Source organism: Aquila chrysaetos, chromosome 21, assembly GCF_900496995.4.
Source record: "Aquila chrysaetos chrysaetos chromosome 21, bAquChr1.4, whole genome shotgun sequence".
Taxonomy (NCBI): Eukaryota; Metazoa; Chordata; class Aves; order Accipitriformes; family Accipitridae; genus Aquila; species Aquila chrysaetos.
Window position 1 is genome coordinate 23,100,740 of NC_044024.1, and position 20,714 is coordinate 23,121,453.

The following is a 20,714-nucleotide window of genomic DNA, read 5'->3' on the forward strand; positions in this document are numbered from 1 at the left end:
TTTTGGGGGGGGTTACCTGGTATTTCAGGGCTTGCAGCTGGTTCTTCAGCTCGATGATGTCCGGGGGGGGGGTCCCTGCGGGCACAGCGCTCGCTCTCGCCGCCCCAGCTCCGTCCCCAAAAAGCTTTTCCTGTCCCCCAAAGTTTCACGGCTCTGGGGAAGGCGAGATGGGGGGGGTTTGGCCAAGGGGGTCCCGTACCCGTGGAGGTGGGGGGGGCTCAGCCCGGTGCCTCCCCTCTGCATGTTTTCTAGAGAGGAGGGGGTTGCTTTTTTTTTTTTTTTTCTCCCTTCAGAAAAAGGGCATTTTTTTTTTGCACAAAACCTCGGCTCCTGCAAGTCGTGCCAGGCAGGGTCGGGGACCCCCGGGGCTGGGGTCCACCTGGCCAGGAGCTGTGAGGTCCCTGGACAAGAAGGGGCCCGAGACCCCCCAGGAAGGAGCCGGGGGACCCCCAGACACCCCCCAACCACCCCCCCGGCTGAACCCCTCGGAGGGGCACCCCCAGCTCTGCCAGGGCCCCCCCGGGGGACCCAACCTGCCCCCACTGAGCTGCACCGGTGTGTCCCCCCCCCAGCTGAGGTGCTGGGGCAGAGGGGGGGGGGGGTCGAGGAGGTGCTCCAAAATATTTTGGGGGGTTACTTGGGGAGTGGGGGCCTGGGGGGGGGCAGTGATCTGGCAGGTTGTGTGGGCAGGGTTGCAGGCAGCACTCCCCCCCCCCCCCCCGTGGGAATGTCCCCCCAGGTCCTGCCTCTGACCCCCGGGGCACCCACGGGTGCTCAGCCTGGGGTTTTGGGGGACCTCTATGGGGTGGGGGGGGGGCTGTGTGGGTGCAGGGGGGGATGCTCCCCCCTCCCATCACCCGTGGGTGAGGAGACGTGGCCCCCAAGTGGGGGGGGGGGGGGGCTCTGCCATCGCTGCCACGAGTTCGCCAGGTCTCAGCCCTTTCGGCAGCATGTCCCCCATCGCGGGGGCGGGGGGGGCCCCCCCTCCCCAAAGCCTGCATCTGTTTCCACGGCAACGCCGGATGCGAGGGGAGCCGCCCATTGGCTGCTGATGATGTCACCGCAGGGCGGGGCACCCCTTGATTTTTTTTTTTTTTTTAACATCTATATTTTTTGGGGGGGGGGGTGAGGGGGGGGAGGGGAGAGGAGGAAGAAGTGTGTGGGGGGGGTGTGCTGTCTGTCTATGTCTGTATACCCCCCCCCAAAAAAAAAAAAAAAAAAAAGGGTGGGGGAGGGGAGCTCCGCCCAGCGCGGCCCCGCCCCTCCCCGCCCGTGGGGCGTGGGGCCCCACCCGCCCCACCCGGCACCGCCCCGGGGGCAGCGGCGGCGGCGGCGGCGGCGGGGATGCACTCGGAGGAGGCGCGGGGGAAAGTGAGTGGGGCCTCGGCCGGGACGAACCGGGGAGGGGGGGGGGGCGCGGGTGCTTCCATCGTGCGTGGGTTCTTAAAGGGGCAGCGCCCACGGGGGGGGGGGGGGGGGATTTTGGCAGCGCGGGGCCCGGCGGGGGGGGGGGGGAGGGGGAGGGAAGGGCGGGGGGGGCGGTTCCCGCCCCCCCCGCCCTTCCCTCCCCCTCCCCCCCCCCCCGCCGGGCCCCGCGTGGGTCGTGTCCGTCCCCCCCCACCCCCCCTCGCGCCGTGGCCGCTTCCGGGGCGGGCGCCGCCGCGCGCTTGGGAGGTCACAGCGTGGGGGGGGGGGGGGGGGGGGGGGCCGGGACACCGAGGGGCGACGTCGCGGCGCGCCCCGCCCCGCCCTTCCCTCCCACGCCCTTTGCTCTTAAAGGGCCCGACCCTCCTCTCGTGTGTCCTGCGGGGGGGGGGGACGGACACACACACACACACACACACACACGACACACAGACACGGCCCCCCCCCCCCCCCCCGCCCAGCATCCCGGGCGGGGAGGAAATTCCACGGGGAGGTGTGACGCGGCGGCGGGGTGTGCCCCCCCCCCCCCCCGCCCACGGGGGGAGGACACGGATCCGGGGGGGGGGGGGGTGGGACACAGGGACCGGGCAGGGAGGGATGGAAGGTTCCCCCCCCCCCCCCCCGCCAAGGTCACCCCATGGGGTGCCCCACATCCCTCCCTGAGCTATTTTAGGGCAAAAAAAAAAAAGGGGGGGGGGAAGCAAATAGAGGGGGTGCACAGCGCCCCCCCCCCCTCGACCTAGGGCTTTGCGGGGGGGGGGGGGCTGGTGGGTGCCCTCAGCCCCTCCCCACGCCTGGGTGGGTTTGGGGTGCGCCCGAGCTGAGGACGGAGGAATTCAGCTCACTGATGGAAGCCCGGAGGGGGTGCCGGGGGGGGGGGGCATTGAGGCTGGATTTGGGGGGGCCAGCGAGGCCCCCTGCCCAGCCGGCTGCCGCATCTCTCAGGCCCCCAGCCCCGTGGGGCTTTGGGGGTGCAAGGCCCCCCCCCCCAAAAGTGGGGCTGGGGGGGGGGTCCCCAGGGGCGGGTCGAGCCGTTTGGGCCCCCCCCCCCCAAAATGGGCCTGGTTGTGGGGACCCCCCCCGTGTGTGAGGGGACGGGTGTGGGTCTGGGAGTCCTGGGGGGGCTCTGGGGGGGGTGTGCTGGGGTTGGGGGTCCCCAGCTGATGGGGGGGGCAGTTGTGAGGCTTTCTGGGGGTGTTGGGGGGGGGGGCTGGCTGGGAGGGGTGTTTTGGGGGTCCCGGTGACGTGGGGGTGTGTTTGGGGCTGCGTGTGGGGGTCTTGGGGGGGGTCCCTGGGTGAGAGTAGGGGTGTTTGGGGGGGGGTGTCCCTGCTTGGGGGGTGTGGTGTGTTTTGGGGGTCCTGGTGATTCGTGAGTGGGGGGGTGTGTGTTTTGGGGGTCCCTGGCTTTGTGTGAGGCTACTGGGGGGGTTCTCAGCTGAGAGGGGGGGGGGGTGTCCCTGCCCGTGCCCGTGTGTTTTTTTGGGCCCCCCCCATCTGCGTGAGGAGGCTCTGTGTGTGTGTGTGTGTGCGCTGGGTGTGTGCGCTGGGTGTGCCCCGGGGAGGGGCCGGGCCGGGCCGCGCGTGTGTCTGTGTGTGAGTGTGCGTGGGGGGCTCGGTGCGCCTGTCTGGGGGGGGGGGAAGGTCTCTGCTTGCAGGCAGGTACGTGCTGGGGGTCCCTGGCCGCGGGGGGGGTGTGGGTGTGTGGGGGGGGTGGGTGTCAGCGCTGGGGTGATGAAGTGCTTGCTGCTTTTTTTTTGGGGGGGGGGGGGGCACCCCACGCGTGCCCCCAGCAAGGGGGGTGTGGGTGTGCTGGGGGGTCCCTACCGCCGCGTGTGTGTTTGGGGGAGAGGGGGGGGATCCTCGCGTCTTGGGGTACGCCGCGTGCCCAGCGTTTTTGGGGTGGGGGGGGGGTGTGTGTGTGGGGGGGGTGTCCCGGGTGGGGCCCTGCCCGGGTGCCTCCGCGGGGGCCGGGCCCTTTTAAGGAGCCCACACCCGGGCCCGGCAAGGGTGGAGCCGCGGGGCCGTTCACACCTCAACCCCGGCCCGGCCGGTGAAGGGCGGCGGGGAGCATGATCGCACCCGCGGAGGAGCCCCCCCCACCCCGCGCCGTGAGTGACACCCCCCCCCCCTCCCCGCGCCGCCGCCGCCGCCGCCGCCGCCTTGCCCCCTTCACCTTGGGGGGAGCGGGTTAGGCGCAGAGGCGGCGCGGCCCCTTTAAGAGTCGGGGGAGGGGAGCGTGGCGGGGCCCGCCACTCCCCGCGGGGGCACCGCCCACTCCCCCCCTCCGCCCCGCCCGGCCCTGAGGGAGGGAGGGAGGGCAGGGGGGCGGGGCGGGCGCGGGTGGGCGGGGCCGGCCGGTGGCACAAAGGCGCGCGCCGGCGGTGGCGGGGAGGGGAGGGGGGGAGCGAGGGGGATCGCGGCTTCCCGCCTTCGGCTCGCGCCGCTCGGCCGTCGTGAGGAGACGGGCCCCGGCCCCGGGCTCTCGGCGTCCCCTCAGCCTGCCCGGTGCCTCGGGGCCGGGCCTGAGGTAGCGTCCCTGCCCTGCTGGTTAGGTGGAGGTCGGGAAAAGCCGTTCGGCTGCTTGGCCCGTGCCTCAGTTTCCCCGCCTCCTTCCTCATGGGCCGTGGGTCTCTCGCAGGGCCAGGGGAAGGCGACGCCCGCCATGAGCTCGTCGGCGCTGCTGGCTGAAGGTCCCCTCGACCCCCCGGTGCTGCTGGCCGACATCAAGACGGAGCCCCCCGAGGAGCTGCTGGCCAGCGACTGCGGCCAGCCCCAGGCCGAGCCCGTCGATCTCTCCCTCAACAAGTCCAAGGTGGCGGCGGTCTCGGCTCCCCCGCCGCCTCCCCCTGCCTCGGTCCAGTCCTCCCCCCTCCTGGTGGCTCCCCCTCTCCCCGCTCCGGCCACCGTCTCCATCTCGCCCTCCGGCCTCAGCTCCACCTCGGCCATCCCGGCCGTCCTCTCGCCCGGCTCCATCCTGGCCTCCACGCAGGGCAGCGGCGGGCAGCAGATCCTCCACGTCATCCACACCATCCCCTCCGTCAACCTGCCCAGCAAGATGGGCAACCTCCAGACCATCCCCGTGGTGGTCCAGTCCCTCCCCGTCGTCTACACCACCATGCCCACCGACGGCGTCACCGCCATCACCGTACCCCTCATCGGGGGGGACGGCAAGAACGCCGGGTCCGGTAAGGGCTCGTGGAGGGGAAACCCTGACGTTTGGGGGTCTGGGGGGAGTGTCCCCCACCTCACAGAGTGGCACCCCTGACGGGGATCTGATTTTTCCACCCTGGGGTGTTCTCCCCACATCTGCCACTTTCACCCAAAGCCCCCCCAGGGCCCTCGGCCCCCAGCCTGTGCCCCCAAGGGGACACAGGGAAGGCAGGGGACGCACGGGCATGGCGCTGCTTGCCCTGCCTGCCTGCCACCCATCCCAGTGCTGGCAGCCTGCCTGGTCTTCCCACTGGCTGCCTGCTGCCAGCAGCTCTGGTTTCAGGTCAGCTGTACCCCACCCCGTGACCCCCCCCATTCCCTTCCCCAGGACATTCACAGCTTCCCATATTATCCGGGGTGGGAGGGCTGGATCTCCCCTCCTCCAAGCAGGAGCAGGCAGCCAAAAGGGGTGCCACCCCAAGTCGTGCCCCCATTTCTCTGCACCCCATGGTGCAGGGGGCTTCTCCATCTCCCCAGCTTGATTTTGGGGGGGGGGTGGAGCAGCATTTGGGGCACTGGGAGTAGGGGTGGGTTTTTTGGGGGGGTGTCTCTGTTCTCTGCTCACGAGCCTCACCCCCTCCCTCCTTGTTTCTCAATAGCTTTTCTTTCCCGCCCCCCACCAGTGAAAATTGACCCGGGCTCCATGTACCCCATGGACATGAACAGCGACAGCGAGGACAGCGCTTCTGAGAGCGGCCCAGCCCCTTTCCAGGACCTCCAGAGAGAGTGAGTCTCCTTGGATGTCCCCCCACCCTGTCCCCCTCCCCGTGTCCCCGGGCGCCCCGTGGGGTCCGTGGGTGCGGGGGCCGTGCCCTCCATCCCTCCCTCCTCCCGGCAGGCCGGCGGCGCGGGGGCAGCGAGCCGATTCCCCCGACCTGAAGAAGCGGCGCATCCACCAGTGCGACTTCGAGGGCTGCAATAAGGTCTACACCAAAAGCTCCCACCTCAAAGCTCACCGGCGGATACACACGGGTAGGGGCCAACGCCACACGCCCCCTGCCCAGGAGGGTCAGGATCAGTGCCGCCGGCTCCCCGTGGGCTGGGGGCACCTGGAATGGGCCGCACGGGGCGATGGTGGTCCATCCCTGGGCTCGGGGGTGGCCCTTTGGGGGTGCCCACACCCTGTGCCAGGGCTGGGGGGCACTTTGGGAGCTCAGGGAGGCTCTGCAAAATCCGGGATGGGGCCCCTTGGGGCCTCGAGGTGTCTTTTGGGGGTGCTGGCACTCTCTGCCAGGGACTGAGGAGTCCCTTTGGGGGCTCTGGGTGCTGGCACCCTGTGTCAGGGCTGGGGGTGGCCTTTGGGGCTCAGGGAGCTCTTTAGTGGTGCTGGCACCCTCTGCCAGGTTTTGGGGTGGCCTCCTTTGGGGCCTTGGTGGCACTTGGGCTCTGTGCTGGCCCTTTGGGGGTGCTCGTACCCAGGGCCGTGCCCCGGGGACCCTCCTGCCCCCCACCCCCCAGTCTGGTTATGGGGCGCTCCCTTGGGTGGCCCTGCTGGGGCTCCCCCCTCCCTGCCACCCCCCAGCACCCTGGGGTCCCTCTGCCGGGGTGGGCTGCCGGTGCCCCCATTGCGTGCTCAGCACCCCCGTGGGCTGGCACCCCGGGACCCCGTGGGACCCCAGGCCCTGCCGTGGGGTGCTGTTGCAGCCGGCCCCCGGTGGGGACGGTGGGGTGCTGCCACTAGAGCCGCACGCTGCCTGTGGGAGGGTGCCACAGGCGGTGGGCACCCCCCTCCCACTCGTGCACGGGGTGCCGTAATGGACCCCGTGGGGTGCCGCTGCGGCAGGTCCCTGGGGGGTGACCGGGCAATGCTGCAGGTGGAGGCGGGGGGGTGTGTGCTCCCCAAAATACCGTCTCATGTCTTGCTGGCAGCATGGGCGCGGTGCCGCATTAGGGCTAAAAGCAGCACTCGTGCAGCCGGTGGCGCCAATGGACCGCGCTGGATGAGCGCGGCGGTGGGTGAGGGCTGGCAGAGATGCTGAGGGTTTCCCGTGGCTGTGGCGACCCTGCTGCCGCCAAGAAACCCTGCCTTTTTTTTTTTTTTTTTTTTTTTCACCTCTGCAAGGCACGTGGCGGTAATTTTTGCAGTGCTGACCCCTCTCTGCTCCCCTTGCGCAGGCGAGAAGCCCTACAAATGCACCTGGGAAGGCTGCACCTGGAAGTTCGCCCGTTCCGACGAGCTGACCCGGCACTTCCGCAAGCACACGGGCATCAAGCCCTTCCGCTGCTCGGACTGCGACCGCAGCTTCTCCCGCTCCGACCACCTGGCCCTTCACCGCCGGCGGCACATTATGATGTGAGGAGCCGAAGTCCCTGGGGCACCTGGCTGGGATGGGGGGGACAGCAGTGGAAAACGGGGGCGCATCCCCCCCCCTGCTCCTCCGCGTGCGGTGGAGGGACTGTGGGAGCGGAGAGGCCGAGCTCTGCCCGGCACCGAGCAAACCGTGGCCGCTCCAGGAGCCCCACCGGCACAAGATGTAAAAAAGATGGTTTCCGGACTGGTTCTCCTCTCTTGCTCCCGTTTCTTCTTTTTCCTGGGCTTCTCCTCCCCACTTGCAACGTCCGGAGGCTCCTCCTTGACTCCTCACCCGTGATTCACCCAGCAGCGGCCTCCAGACCTGCGCGTCTGCCTCATCGGCCTCTTGCCCGTCTCCATCTCATGTGCTCGCTGTCCCCTGCCCCCCTCCAAGTCCCCGTGGGCAAAATCTGGGAGCCGTGGAAAGGACAGAGGCGAGGAGGGGGCTCTGCCATTGCCCCTGTGCAATAGCTGTTGGCCTCTTTCCTCTCCAGAAAGCTGCTGCCTCTCCATCCCCAGCCGCTGCGTGTCCCTGTCCCAGCGGGAGAAGGGACCCCGGCACAGCCACCTCTCTCTGCATCCCTCAGCGTGTGCTGGGCTCCACGGGAGGTGCTGGGGGCACGCAGGAGGGCCAGCAGGAAAAGAAAAAGCAAGAAGGGGTGGGGGGAAAAACCAACAACCCAACACCAACCCACGAACAAGACCACCACCACCACCACCAAAAAAAAGGGAAACTTTGCGGAACGTGGAACTGTGATTTTATGGAGTTTTAAGGGGGGGCGGGACGGGGTGGGGAGGGCGGGGGCTGCCAGCTCTCGGGTTTTTTTGAAGACTATGGGACAGTTGAACCGTTTCTAAGTTAAAAAGGCAGACTGTGGCCACATGCTTTTCTTTTTAATTGTAATTATTAATTTTGTGGGGTGCCCCCCAGCCAACCCACCCCCCGGTTGCTGTGGGGGCAGCCCCACGCTCGTCCTGTGAGGGTGGCAGGATTCGGGGTTGGAGCCTTGGGGCTGTTGGGTGGTGGGAAGGGTGATGGGGGAATGTAACACCCCGCGTCCCCCCCAGCCAGTACCAGTGGGGCTGGTTGGGGGCGCGGGGAGCTTCCCGAAAGCTCTCTGAGCCCGTGCCTTTGGCTCAGGGGATGCTGGGCTGCTTGGGGAGGGGGGATCTGGTGTGGGGAGGGCCTTGGAGCAGGGGGAGCAGAGAGCCCCGGCCCCTGAAAACGACTCTGACAGATGCTTGAGAAACTACTTTTCCTCTCTGCTTTCCATCCGCCGGCCGAGGTGTTTCACGGGGACAGAGCTTGTCCCCGGCCCTGCGGTGGCCGCCGACCCTCTTGGGGCTGGGCATGGCCGGAGGGTGAGTCTGGTTAGCGGCCGGTCACAAGTGGTGTTCCCCAGGGCTCGGTATCGGGGCAGGTTCTGTTTAATATCTTTATCAACGATCTGGAGGAGGGGATCGAGTGCACCCTCAGTGAGTTTGCAGAGGACACCAGGTTGGGCAGGAGTGTTGATCTGCTTGATCCCTCTGCAGGGGGATCGATGGGCCCAGGCCAGTTTTACGGGGTTCAACAAGGCTCAGTGCCGGGTCCTGTGCTTGGGACACAACAACCCCATGCAACGCTACAGGCTTGGGGAAGAGAGAGCGGCTGGAAAGCTGCCCGGTGGAAAAGGACCTGGGGGTGTTGGTCGACAGGCGGCTGAAGATGAGCCAGCAGTGTGCCCAGGTGGCCAAGAAGGCCAACGGCATCCTGGCCTGTATCAGAAATCGTGTGGCCAGCAGGACTAGGGCAGGGATTGTCCCCCTGTACTCGGCACTGGTGAGGCCGCACCTCGAGTCCTGTGTTCAGTTTTGGGCCCCTCACTACAAGACAGACATTGAGGTGCTGGAGCGTGTCCAGAGAAGGGCAATGAAGCCGGTGGAGGGTCTAGAGCACAAGTCTTATGAGGAGCGGCTGAGGGAACTGGGGTTGTTCAGCCTGGAGAAAAGGAGGCTGAGGGGAGACCTTATCGCTCTCTACAACCACCTGAAAGGAGGTTGTACCGAGGTGGGGGTCGGTCTCTTCTCCCAAGCAACAAGTGACAGGACAAGAGGAAACAGCCTCAAGTTGTGCCAGGGAGGTTTAGGTTGGATATTAGGAAAAATTTCTTCACCGAAAGGGTTGTCAGGCACTGGAACAGGCTGCCCAGGGAAGTGGTGGAGTCACTATCCCTGGAGGTATTTAAAAGACGCGGCACTTAGTGACACGGCTTAGCGGTGGACTTGGCAGCATTGGGTTTGCGGTTGGACTCGGTGATCTTACAGGTCTTTTCCAGCCTACAGGATTCTATGATTTTGGCGAGGCCTGTGTGTGTGCGTGTGCCCCCGTCCCGCCGCCTCTCCCCTCTCCCAAATCCGTGCTCACCAGCTGATTCGGCTTCTCCCGGGGCTGCACCCCCGTGTCCTTCCTTCACCCGGTGCGGCCCCAAATCCTCCCGGGAAGCACTGGCCTCAAGAAGGCGAGAAACCCCAAAGGGGGAGGCTGTGAAAACCCTGGGAGTTCAGGGGGCTGCTCTGTTCCTCCGAGGCTTTGGGGTCAGCACTGCTGGTGGCCCTGCGGGACCCCCCCCACAGCCGGGGACTCCATCTTGCCCCCCCTGCTGTTTCCCAAGCCCCGGGGGCGGGGTGGGTGGCGGGGTGCGTTTCTGTTTTCTATTTTGTTGTTTAAAAAAGAAAAAAAACAACCAACATGCAATTTTAAACTCTTGAGCTGTGATATTTATACAAAACTGTTTGACGTTTTTTCTACACAGGAATAATATTGAAAGTAGATGAGTTTCCTCCGTGTGTGTCTTGCTTTGCCGCAGCGGTGGGGCAGGGAGAGGGACCAGGACCAGGGCAAAGCGAGGGCAGCGGGAGCTCTCCTGCCTCCTCTGCCAGGAGGAGAGGGGCCGAGCTGGGCAAAATGGCGGTTTTTGGTTTAATAATCTCCCCTTTCCCAGGAACTGCAAGAAATTTCAGAGCTGTGGAAAAATATGGCTTTTCCTTCCTTTTAAACATCTCCAGCGGGACACTTGCTGGCACCTCGGCCGGCCTTTGGCTTCAGCAGTGACCCGTGCGATGGAGGGAGGCTCCCCTCGAGGCGAGCCCCTCATCCACTGCTGCGGTACCCCCAGCCCGCCTCCCCGGACCCCCGAGGCGGAGAAGGGGGATGTAAACCCCCTCCGAGGTGGCAGTGGAGGGGGTTGGCGGTCCCCCACCGCACCCCGGGAGGGGAGAGGTGCTAACCACCCCACCGACGTTCTCTCATCCCACTGTGGCTCCTGCTGCCATACATTAGCTTTTTGGCTTGTTAAAAATGACTTTTTAAAGGCCAAAAATGACTATTTAAAGGCCAAAAGGACTTCTAAAGCAGCTTGGTTGAACGTCCCCCGAATACCTGGGAGCAGGCGAGGGTTTTCCAGGGAGACACATTGCTCCTGAGCCGCCGTGGAAGCGGCTGGGGCGGACGAGCTGCTTTCCTGCCGGCTGCTTCTGTTTGCTGTTGGAGGAGCAGACTGCAAACGGAGACAAGAAGAGGCGTTTTCTCAGCCAAGAAAAAACCCAAGGCGATGGTGTCGCCTGAGGTTTTGGCCCCCCTGACACTGCCACCCCCCCACCTCTGTCCACTCCTTCCCCTTGCCGGTGGCTTGCCACCCTCTCCATCCCGGCCGTCCTCTCGCCCGGCTCCATCCTGGCCTCCACGCAGGGCAGCGGCGGGCAGCAGATCCTCCACGTCATCCACACCATCCCCTCCGTCAACCTGCCCAGCAAGATGGGCAACCTCCAGACCATCCCCGTGGTGGTCCAGTCCCTCCCCGTCGTCTACACCACCATGCCCACCGACGGCGTCACCGCCATCACCGTACCCCTCATCGGGGGGGACGGCAAGAACGCCGGGTCCGGTAAGGGCTCGTGGAGGGGAAACCCTGACATTTTGGGTCACCTCCCCAGCTTGATTATTATTTTTTGGGGTGGGGGAGCAGCATTTGGGGCACTAGGGGGAAGGTTTTCCCTCTAGTGCAGGGGTGGGGTTTTTTTTGGGGGTGTCTCTGTTTTCTGCTCACGAGCCTCACCCCCTCCCTCCTTGTTTCTCAATAGCTTTTCTTTCCTGCCCCCCACCAGTGAAAATTGACCCGGGCTCCATGTACCCCATGGACATGAACAGCGACAGCGAGGACAGCGCTTTCCAGGACCTCCAGAGAGAGTGAGTCTCCTCGGATGTCCCCCCACCCTGTCCCCCTCCCCGTGTCCCCGGGTGCCCCGCGGGGTCCGTGGGTGCGGGGGCCGTGCCCTCCATCCCTCCCTCCTCCCGGCAGGCCGGCGGCGCGGGGGCAGCGAGCCGATTCCCCCGACCTGAAGAAGCGGCGCATCCACCAGTGCGACTTTGAGGGCTGCAATAAGGTCTACACCAAAAGCTCCCACCTCAAAGCTCACCGGCGGATACACACTGGGTAGGGGCCAGCACCACACGCCCCCTGCCCAGGAGGGTCAGGATCAGTGCCGCCGGCTCCCCGTGGGCTGGGGGCACCTGGAATGGGCCGCACGGGGCGATGGTGGTCCATCCCTGGGCTCGGGGGTGACCACACCCTGTGCCAGGGCTGGGGGTGGTTCTTTAGGGGCTTGGGGAGGCTTTTCGGGGGTTGCTGCCAGGGCAGCCTTTGGGGGGCTCAGGAGTCTAGGGGTGCTGGCAGTCTGTGTCATGGGTTTGAGGGTGTTTGGGGGCTTGGAGGGGCCCTTTGGGGGTGCCAGCATCCTCTGCCAGGGACTGTGGGGGTCCTTTGGGGGCTCGAATAGGCCCTTTGGGCACGGTGGCACTCTTTGCCAGGGACTTGGGGGGCCCTTTGGAGGCTCAGGGTGGCCCTTTGGGGGTGCTGGCACTCTCTGCTAGGGGCTGGGGGGCACTCTGGGAGCACTGCAGGCCTTGGTGGCACTTGGGCTCTGTGCTGGCCCTTTGGGGGTGCTGGTATCCAGGGCCATGCCCTGGGGACCCTCCCGCCCCCCACCCCCCGGTCTGGTTACGGGGCGCTCCCTTGGGTGGCCCTGCTGGGGCTCCTCCCTCCTCGTCACCCCCCAGCACCCTGGGGTCCCTCTGCCGGGGTGGGCTGCCGGTGCCCCCATTGCGTGCTCAGCACCCCCGTGGGCTGGCACCCCGGGACCCCGTGGGACCCCAGGCCCTGCCGTGGGGTGCCGCTGCGGCAAGCCCCCGGTGGGGACGGTGGGGTGCTGCCACTAGAGCCACAGGCGGAGGGTGCCATAATGAACCCCGTGGGGTGCCCTTCGCTGGTCCCCGGGGGGTGACCGGGCAATGCTGCAGGTGGAGGGGGGGGTTTGTGTGTGCACCCCAAAATATCGTTTCGTGTCTTGCTGTCGGCGTGGGCGCGGTGCAGCGTTAGGGCTAAAAGCAGCACTCGTGCAGCCGGTGGCGCCAATGGACCGCGCTGGGCGAGGGCAATCGGCTGTCGGAGGAGCAAATTGGGAGCAGCAAGAAGAAGAGACGTTTTCTCGGCCAAGAAAAAACTCAAGGCGATTGGTGTCGCCTTGAGGTTTTGGCTTTAGCATATCAAAGCCTCCAGCTGTTTGCGCCCAAACTTGAACCGGACCCCGGGAGGAGGCTGCGCTGGCACCCTGCGGCGCCGGGCTTTGCGAGGGGAGATGCAGAAATGCTCGCACGCAGGTGGTGGAGCGCTGGGAAAGAACAGCCCCCTGGCCCGGCAGGGTTCAGCTTCGGCATGCCCTGAACCTCTCTGTAAAAGCGCTTGTTTTCTCTCCCAAATTAACAAGGAAAGCAAGAGAAACGACTGTGTCCCCCTGCAGGGATGCTGGCAGTGTCGGTGGCTGGGACAGAGCTGGGGTTGCACCCAGAAGGGGTGCTGAGACCTGGTGGGGGAGAAACTCGCTGCACTGATGACAGACACCCCTCTGGCTGCAGCCGGGGTGGCACATGGCACCTGTGTCCCCCCATGTCACCCCTCCCAGCTGCCGACCACGGCTTTGTTGTACCCCCAGGGAGGAAAACTGTGTCAGCTGCTTTTCTCAGGTGCCAGCACTGGCTGAGCTCATGCTGGCTGGAACGCAGTTTTGGGGCAAAGTGCCTTTTCCCCCCCATTCCAGCCCTGTTCCCCCTGTTTTCCCGACAGCGAGTGCGATGGCGGGGGCCCTGCGGGGCGATGGATGCTCACTGGGGGCTCGCAGGAGGAGGAGGAGGAGGCTGACGAGGGGGAGCCCAGACCTGCTACGGCTCCGCGCGAACGTGCTCTGGCTTTTGCAATGTCCCCGTGCCGAGGAGCCACTGCCGGGCCCCAGCAGCCGTAAATATTTACCCTGGTGACGGGGTGGGGTGGGGGGAAGACGGGGGTGTGTGTGTCTCTGCAGGCAGCACCCTCCGATGCCACCCAGTTCATGCAGAGCTGCTTCCCCCAGCCCGTCGTGGCCTGGGGACACCCCGCAATATCTGGGGCGATGCTCTTGGAACCTGCCGAGCCAGCCCTGCCCTCGTACCACCACCGAACAAGCCGCCAGCTGCCTGTCCCTCTGTCTGTCCGTCCGTCCCACTTCGCCTCTCCCGCGTACGGCCGGGGCTGGGCGGTTGGCTGGAGCGTGACGGCCCGAGTGTTATTATCGAGGTGAGGCAAACACTCCAGCCTCTGAGCAAACATCCCTCCTGCCCGGACCCGCTCGCCTCGCCGCTGCTGATGGATGAGCTCGGGAAGCCCTCGGTCCACCCCCCCACACTTTGTGGGACCCACATGTTCCATCCGGCTCCGATTTCACCCCCTTCATCCTTTTTCCTGCTTCTAGGAGACCTTTTGCGGTGCTGGACCTCAGCATCCCCCAGTCCCTTAGCAGGGCACAGCCGTATGGGCGGATGACTTGTCCGTGTAGTCTGGGGTGGGTGGTGGGAAGGTGGGGTGAAGTCCCCAGGTCTTGGGAGGAGGCACAGAGTTGTGGGCTCGTGTGCGTGTGTGAGTCACACAGGGTCCTGTGTCAAATGCGTGTGGCAAAGGGACATCGGTCCTCTCTCCAGCGTGGGCATTGCCCCGCGGTTGAAGAAGACACTGAGGTCCTGCCAAAAGGCAGCAGGGTGCTAACCCCTTCCCAGGGGTTGATATCATCATCTCATGGGGTCCAAGCTCTGCTTCCTCCCAGCCTGCTCTCCTGTGTAAAGCCCTGAGGGCACTAATTGGCCTTAATTGCTCTAAGCAGCCTCACCTGAGACCTCCACCCCACACCTATGGGCCCAGGAGCCCATTTAAGCTCAGCCTGGGGCCTCCAGCTCTTCTCTGAGCTGCTGTAGCTGTTTCAGCCCCACCACAGCCACGGACCCTGCTGGCTCTCCAGCTTGACCTTGGACCTGCCTCATCCCCATGAACCTGGCCACTGCCCTGGGCCTGCTGGCTGGGTTGTCGCTCCCATGGGAGCTGCTGGCCCCGACCGTGCCCCACGTGTGGGGACGTGCATCTCATGACGTCCATGGTGAAGCTGCAGGCAGCAGTTGGCAAAGCTTCTTGACCCTGAAGCCATCCGGGACCTGTTTTGGGGACAGCAGGGCTGAATCTTGATGACTTTCCCCAGACGACTTTCCCACATGGCCTCCAGTACCTTCCTGATGTCCAACCAACACCACCAAGAAGTCCCCGTCAGTCCCTGCTTGTGCCCAGGCCGAGAGCAAGATGAACACCAGGAAAGTCCGTGCCACCCCGTTTCTTGGGGCTAGTGGTGCCTGAGCTTTGGCAAAGCCCCTCAGTGGCCCCAGGGCCACCGGACCCTCTGGTATGAGGGGGTCACCCAGCACCAAGTCCTGTGGGTGGATTCTCCAGTGGCTGGGTGGGGTTGTGCTCATAGCTTGGCTTTTCCCTCGGTGGGTGTCGGAGGGGTTTCCCTGTGGTTGGGGCAGGTCTGGGCTTTGCTATAGCTCTTGCTGTTGCTTTTATTTTTTGGGCATCGCTCTGCCGGGGGGGGGTCGGGAAGGGCAGATAGTTAAAACCCCTCTGTATATATCGTGTCTCCCTTGTTCTGCATTTATTTGTGCTTTGCGTGGGGCTGGTGAGACAGACCCTGTTGCAGGACCCCCAGCTCCATCCTTGCAGCCCAGGGCCGGAGCAGCCCAGGTGGGAACATGGGGACCCCCCCCCGCCAGTTGTTTTCTGGGTTTGGCAAAGGTCCAAGGCTGGGTTTTTAGGGGGAGAAAGGCAGATATCTTCCCCTTCCTTCCACCCTGCCCTTTGTCCTGGAAACATACCTCAAGCCTCAAGCCCTTCTGCTTCCTCACCGTCCTCCTCCTCTCCCAGGAAAGCCTGGGGTAGCTGCTGAATTTCCCTGCCCGGGACTGCGATACCTCCCTGTGCTCCAGCACTGCCTGGCTGGGGACACTGGGGGCCTCCCCAGCTCCTTGGGGCTCTTGCCTCATCACCCAGCTGCCCTTTTCCTTGGCCTTTCTTTATGTCACGGCCAGGCTAAAAAAATTAGCAAGCCTAAAATTGCTTCCCAGCCGTGGATAAGCAATGGCTGCTTGGGGGATTGCAGCCTGCCCGGGGGGTCCCCGCTTGGCTGGTGGCATCCCCACCTCCCTGGGGTACGCAATGGGGTGGCCATGCCTTCGTCCCACGGGGTGCGATGCTCATCCGTCTCCTTGCTCCGGGGTCACCCGAGGTCCCTCCGGCTGGTTTCTTGTCCCTTTCCCGGTCCCGGTTTGCACCAGGCAGGGGTGTGCTGGGGGCCTCTCCTGCCTGCCAGCCCGGCACTGCTCAGACTGGTTTAGCAAGTGGATGGGGCGGCCACTTTTCCTTTGAAGGGCTCCCAGGAAGGATTTGATGGCTGGAAACCTCCCGAGGAGGAGAAAGGAAAAGACAAAAATAGGTGGTTTTGGGTTTCGGTGGGGGAGCGGGGGAGGCCAGGCTGCGGGTTGCTCCAGCAGCTTTGCAGACCTTTGTCTCCTGCTGATGGTGAAAGGCAAGCTGTGTGCGTGGGGGGGCTGTCCCCCTTCCCTGGTCAGCGTGTGTCTCCCACAAGGCTCCTGACCAGCACCAAGGCTGAACCAGGAGCTCCTGGCCCAAATCTGGCGTGGCCTTGCCCCGGGGAGGCAGATTCAGAGAGGACTTGGGGATGTCCACCATGGCGCGGCGAGAGGTGGGTGCTCCGGCCACCACTTTGGGGGTGGACGGATGAGTTTGGGGACTGCGACAGGGTGAGGAAAAGCTGCTGCAGGAGGAAAGCAAGGCTCAGTGCCCCCCAGCCAGAGTCTGGCCCCCCTTCTCTGGCCACCGCCTCCTTGGTGGGATGTGCTGCGGGACCCCGGCCGGGGATGTGACCCCAGCCAAGGATGTGACCAGGGCCGTGATGCTGGGCTGTCACCCATGCAGGGTGGCTCCTGGGGCTCCCTTGTGACCCAACCCAGTGGTGACTGGTCCCCACCAACTGGTGAGCTCTGAGGATGGGTGTGAGACCCTGGGGCTCAGCTGGTGCTGCTGGGGACTGGCTGGGGGTGCCTCTGGCTGCCAGCAGTGCCTGGGATGGTTTGGGAGGTGGGAGCTGAGATTTATTTCTCAACCTGATGCAGATTTCCTCAAAGTTCAGAGCCTTTCTTGCCTTTTAACTCAAGTCACTGTAACTCAGCCCAGGGCTTTGCCTCCTGGCTCCTGCACCCTCTGCTAGCTGGTGAGAGGAGGACTCGGGTGTCCTTCCTCACCATTCCCATGAACCCTGAGTGCTCGATCCCCACCCAGTGCCGGGAGGGGAGATCAGGGTCTGGCTCCCCTGTTCTCCCCCCCCTCTAACCACCAGCAAGCCCCATCCCCTCCTTTGCATTGCAAAGAGGAGACTTCAGCTATGGCCCTGGGTTTGAGAGCCCCTTTCGGCTCCGCCATGGACCCTCCTTCACCCTCTTCACAGGGTCTCCCTTCCCCAAACCCCCTTCAGCGTCTCGGCATCAGCTTTCCCCCGCAGAAGGGGATTCCGCACCCGAGGAACGACGGGAAGAAACTGGGTTGCGTAGCCGGGTCACGGGAGAGCTGCCGTTATCGCCGTAGCTCGCTCGAGCAAGACATGCTGTCCTCGGTGTTGCGTGGCACATGGGGACAAAACAAGACCTTTTAGACCAACGCCGGTCGGGGGACGCCTGGCTCCGCGGGTGCAGGACGGTGGGGCCTCCTTGGAGGCTGCGGCGGGGGCGTACGGAGCAAAGTGCCCGGCGCCGTTGATAGACTCAAGGTCGTTTCCCTTCCCGCGGGGCCGGCGGCAGATAAGGGTGCTGGGGATGGCTTTGGCCCATCTGCGAAATGAAAAGCTGCTCCGCCTTGGGAAATCATTGCCAGGTTGATCTCTGCTGGGCAGGCGCAGCCCGGCGTGCACCCCGCTTCCAGGAGTGGGGTTCATCCAGTCCCCGCTGCTGCGAGGCTACGCCCTGGTGATGGGATGGAGAGAAAAGTGACTCTTGATTTATAAATTTTATCATCACTAGGTAAAGTTCCAAAACTTCCCAGTTGGTAAATATAAATATTTTCCTGAAAACTTTCTTTTATCGTTATTTATACTTACTCCCAGTGACAATAAATGATGAACAGTACGATGGACCGCAGCATGAAGATGAGTAGGGTTTTTACCCCTCACCACCAAATCATCCATGTAAGCAAAAGTAAAAATGTGGACAAATTGCTTCCTGTAATACTGAACAAGTAATGTAGACAATAAACACAAGAGAAATGGGCTAAGGCCAGTCCCCATAGGAATCTTCCTGAAGCCCGTGATTGTGGGGTGCAACAACAACGCGAGTTGATCCATTTGTAGTTTTGTAACAGCAACAAGATTTGCTGTTTGTACAGCTCTGGGGTTTCTTGCAGCACTGATTTGAGATGCAGTTCCCTGGACAGTCCCCATCTAGTAGAGGGGGATGTACAGGTGTATAACCCTTGTAATCCAGGTACCCCAATAGTAACAAAGCAACTAGCATTAGGATTAATATGATAAAAAGCCACAGAGACATTCAACAATGCCCAGGACAATCCCCAGGGCAGTAACTGGGACAATGCCCTGAGGTTTGGGCAAAAAAACTTAGGCCAGGATACTTTATGGGGTTTCCTTGAAAACTGAGAGAAGTCCACCACCGGTCTAGCTTCTGTAGTATTTCTAGGATTGTTGTCCACAAGAAAGCAGCCCCCAGTAACCCTTTTAACAATACAACCAGCCATGGGGACACTTCTGATTTGACTATGATAGGCGTACGTTCTATGCGTGCAGACCCTCTCTCCTGTTGTGGTACTGCCAAGGATGTCCCTGCGGTACGGTGGGATGCTGTTCCAGAGGCCGGTAAGGATAAACCATTCCCGGATGTCGCAGTGGGCCTTACAAATTTATTTTGTGACTGGAAGCTCCTTCAGGGTGCCCGTTTTACCTTTACCCATGCCACATTTACTCTGTCGATTGCTGCTTGTAATTCTTCCTTGTTTCTTGCATCTCCCATTTCTTGCTTCAGTTTCTGGAATGCTACCGAATCCAGCACCTGTAAAGAATCTTGAGACCCCAACCCCACTTCTTGTGCCAGAGCATCCTGGTGGATTTGCATTAGCACATCCACCCTGTTTGGGGCAATTCCCTACGGATGGGGGTGGTTGCCCTGGAGGTGGTTGTGGTTGAGGTGGTGCCAGAGGAGGTTCCTTCTTCTTTAGTCCAGTAAGGACCTTTGCTGCACCTTGTATCAGTTGGGTCCTTGCTCCAGTCAATTCCAAGTGCGTGGGACTTATCAGGTACCCATGATCCCTGAGATACCATCTTCTGTCTTGTTCCCATTCCTGAGATGGAATCTCGGGAATAGTTCCTTGGTACCCTTCTTGACGTTGATACAAATTTTTTTGCTGTTTGAAATTGAGGGGCTAATAGCCCTGTTATGCCTCCCATCTATAGGCAGTAAGCAACACTCCCGACGCTTATTACTGCCTTTTCTACAAACCATACCGGACTCAAAAAGATTACATAGGTAGTCAGCACACATGACCAGATGAAGTAATGATGCCTCATACTTATTTTTCATGGCACAAAATAATGGCAAATAAGTTGCACTTGGTACCTATAAGTGTGCAGATAGCGGTAGGGACCACCCACTATCTAGTATGGCTAATTTACAATTTTCTTCTAGATGACAAGAAGGAAATTGAGGAATTTTCCAGTCCTTACTAAATTTTGATTCAGGATTGTGATATAGTCCTCCAAAGTCCTTAAGGATGTGTAAGGTGGGCTGATCACTTTTTGGGAGATGGAGATCTTCTTCTGTGCAGGGACTTTGAATGACTGCTTCTTCTAGGAGATCTAGATGGAGTTCTTGATCTTCTTCTCCTTGGTCTATGCCAGTGCTCAGGTAAGGATGAAAGAATGGGTGCATTCGGTGGTCTATATGCAGCAGGAGTTCTTATCCAGGTTCCAGAGGAAATTATAAATTCAGTAACACAATTGTCCCCAAATTCTAAGCAAGATAAATGGAACCCAAATTGTCTCCTGAGGCTAATACCTAAATTTGCATCTGAATATCGAGTAAGTTCAGCAGCTAGACTTCCGTCATGTATTAATGCTAGTATTTTCTGCCCAAAGTTCTTATATTCATAATAGCATACCAGAGCGTTCCTCAAGGCTGTATGATGAGGAGTGTGATGTTGATCGTCGTCTAGCTGCTTTCCAAGACGCGCTTCAGTTGTTGTGACCACCTCCTCCAGAGATGGAAAGATGGCACTACAGAGCCAGCCCCGTGCCTGCCTTTGCAGGGTGCAACCCTGCTGCCTGTGCCCCTCGCACCCCAGGACCCCCACCCTCAGCTGCGAGCATCGAGCTTTCGTTGCGTGGTGGGTTTCAATTTCCACGCGTGGTTGGTTCTGCGAGGCTTGGTGGAGATGTCCCCCATCTCCCTGGCATCACCTACGAGCCCATCCTGTCCCTGGTATCTGCTCCAGCAGCAGCACGGCTTCCCTGGAAAGCAAAGCCACGCGGGGAAGATGCTCCTGGCAAGGCCCAAGCTGTTCCCCCTTGTTTGCTTTTCCAAGGGCTCAACATTTCTGAATGTCCCATCCCACTGCCGCGAGAGCTGAACTTTCCCTTGTTCAGCATGAGCGGCTCCTTGGGAGGACCTCGATGTTGGTCCAAAGTCTCGCATTGATAGAAACCGTTTGTATTTGTTGTGTGTTTATGCTGCTGGAAGCCAGGGGTTGTTAAAACCCGACTGATCCCTATCCCACGCTGCTTTCCCTGTGTTTATTAAGGGCCTCATCCTGCTCAGGGCAAAGTTTTCTCGCAACTATAGGATGTTTTATGCCAACTCTGTAAAGCTGGTGCCCTCGGGGAAGGTGTTTCCCAAGAGGAGTTCTGGAGCCATCACCCCTCGCCCCGCGCTCTGGGATGCTCAGCCCCCCAGCTGATGCTTTTCGGACCCTGGCTTGGATGCGGCACGGGGGAATGCCAGCTGTGAGACACCAAAACTCGCCGGCCATGGCTCCTGGCATCGTTTGAATGATCGCGGGCCTGGACCACGTGTGTGGCTGGTGTGAAGTCCCCGTGGCCCCCCCCGCACTTGCTGGGGTGTCAGCGACCCCATGGGAATAGGCTTTCCCCGTTTTTCTGGTCCCCGAGTCCCCTGAAGGTGCTGGGGATGTCCCGGGAGGGGGGTGCCAGCAGCAGCCCCCCTGCAAAGGCGCAGCCGAGGTGGGATCCTGCCCAGGAGGCAGCAGAAAAGTGGGGAAGGGAGGTCTCGGGGCTGATTTGGGGTGCATGAGCCCAGAGTGGGAGA

General features: G+C 62.5%; 3 protein-coding genes across 13 annotated transcripts in view; all 3 read left to right on the plus strand.

The window, feature by feature from the left end:
• The first annotated feature begins 1,282 nt into the window (after nucleotides 1-1,282).
• On the plus strand, nucleotides 1,283-7,643 carry LOC115333771 (Krueppel-like factor 8). Of its 9 annotated transcripts, none has more exons than XM_029997181.2 (5): nucleotides 1,283-1,371; nucleotides 4,064-4,610; nucleotides 5,235-5,361; nucleotides 5,474-5,607; nucleotides 6,751-7,135. In XM_029997181.2, exons 1-5 carry the CDS (start codon nucleotides 1,345-1,347, stop codon nucleotides 6,930-6,932), a joined length of 1,017 nt encoding a protein of 338 aa, XP_029853041.1. In that variant the 5' UTR covers nucleotides 1,283-1,344; the 3' UTR covers nucleotides 6,933-7,135. The 9 variants fall into 9 exon arrangements, with proteins under 9 accessions (XP_029853041.1, XP_040975041.1, XP_040975045.1 ...); XM_029997183.2 differs by lacking the exon at nucleotides 1,283-1,371 and adding an exon at nucleotides 3,381-3,533 and having other exon boundaries at nucleotides 5,259-5,361; XM_029997180.2 differs by lacking the exon at nucleotides 1,283-1,371 and adding an exon at nucleotides 3,387-3,533.
• A 2,387-nt stretch (nucleotides 7,644-10,030) lies between these two features.
• Nucleotides 10,031-13,264, plus strand: LOC121232510 (Krueppel-like factor 8). The gene is made up of 5 exons (XM_041119199.1): nucleotides 10,031-10,139; nucleotides 10,537-10,854; nucleotides 11,075-11,156; nucleotides 11,269-11,403; nucleotides 13,090-13,264. Exons 1-5 carry the CDS (start codon nucleotides 10,031-10,033, stop codon nucleotides 13,262-13,264), a joined length of 819 nt encoding a protein of 272 aa, XP_040975133.1.
• Nucleotides 11,340-20,714, plus strand: part of LOC115333769 (Krueppel-like factor 5) — a 39,884-nt gene continuing 30,509 nt past the window's right edge. Inside the window, exons 1-2 of one of the 3 annotated variants that reach the window (XM_041119113.1) lie at nucleotides 11,343-11,403; nucleotides 15,962-16,078. In XM_041119113.1, the coding sequence (XP_040975047.1) occupies nucleotides 16,055-16,078 (24 nt within the window). In that variant the 5' untranslated portion in view covers nucleotides 11,343-11,403; nucleotides 15,962-16,054. Of the gene's footprint in view, nucleotides 11,404-15,856; nucleotides 16,079-20,714 lie in introns of those variants that run through there. The other 2 variants (XM_041119114.1, XM_029997178.2) reach the window with 2 other exon arrangements.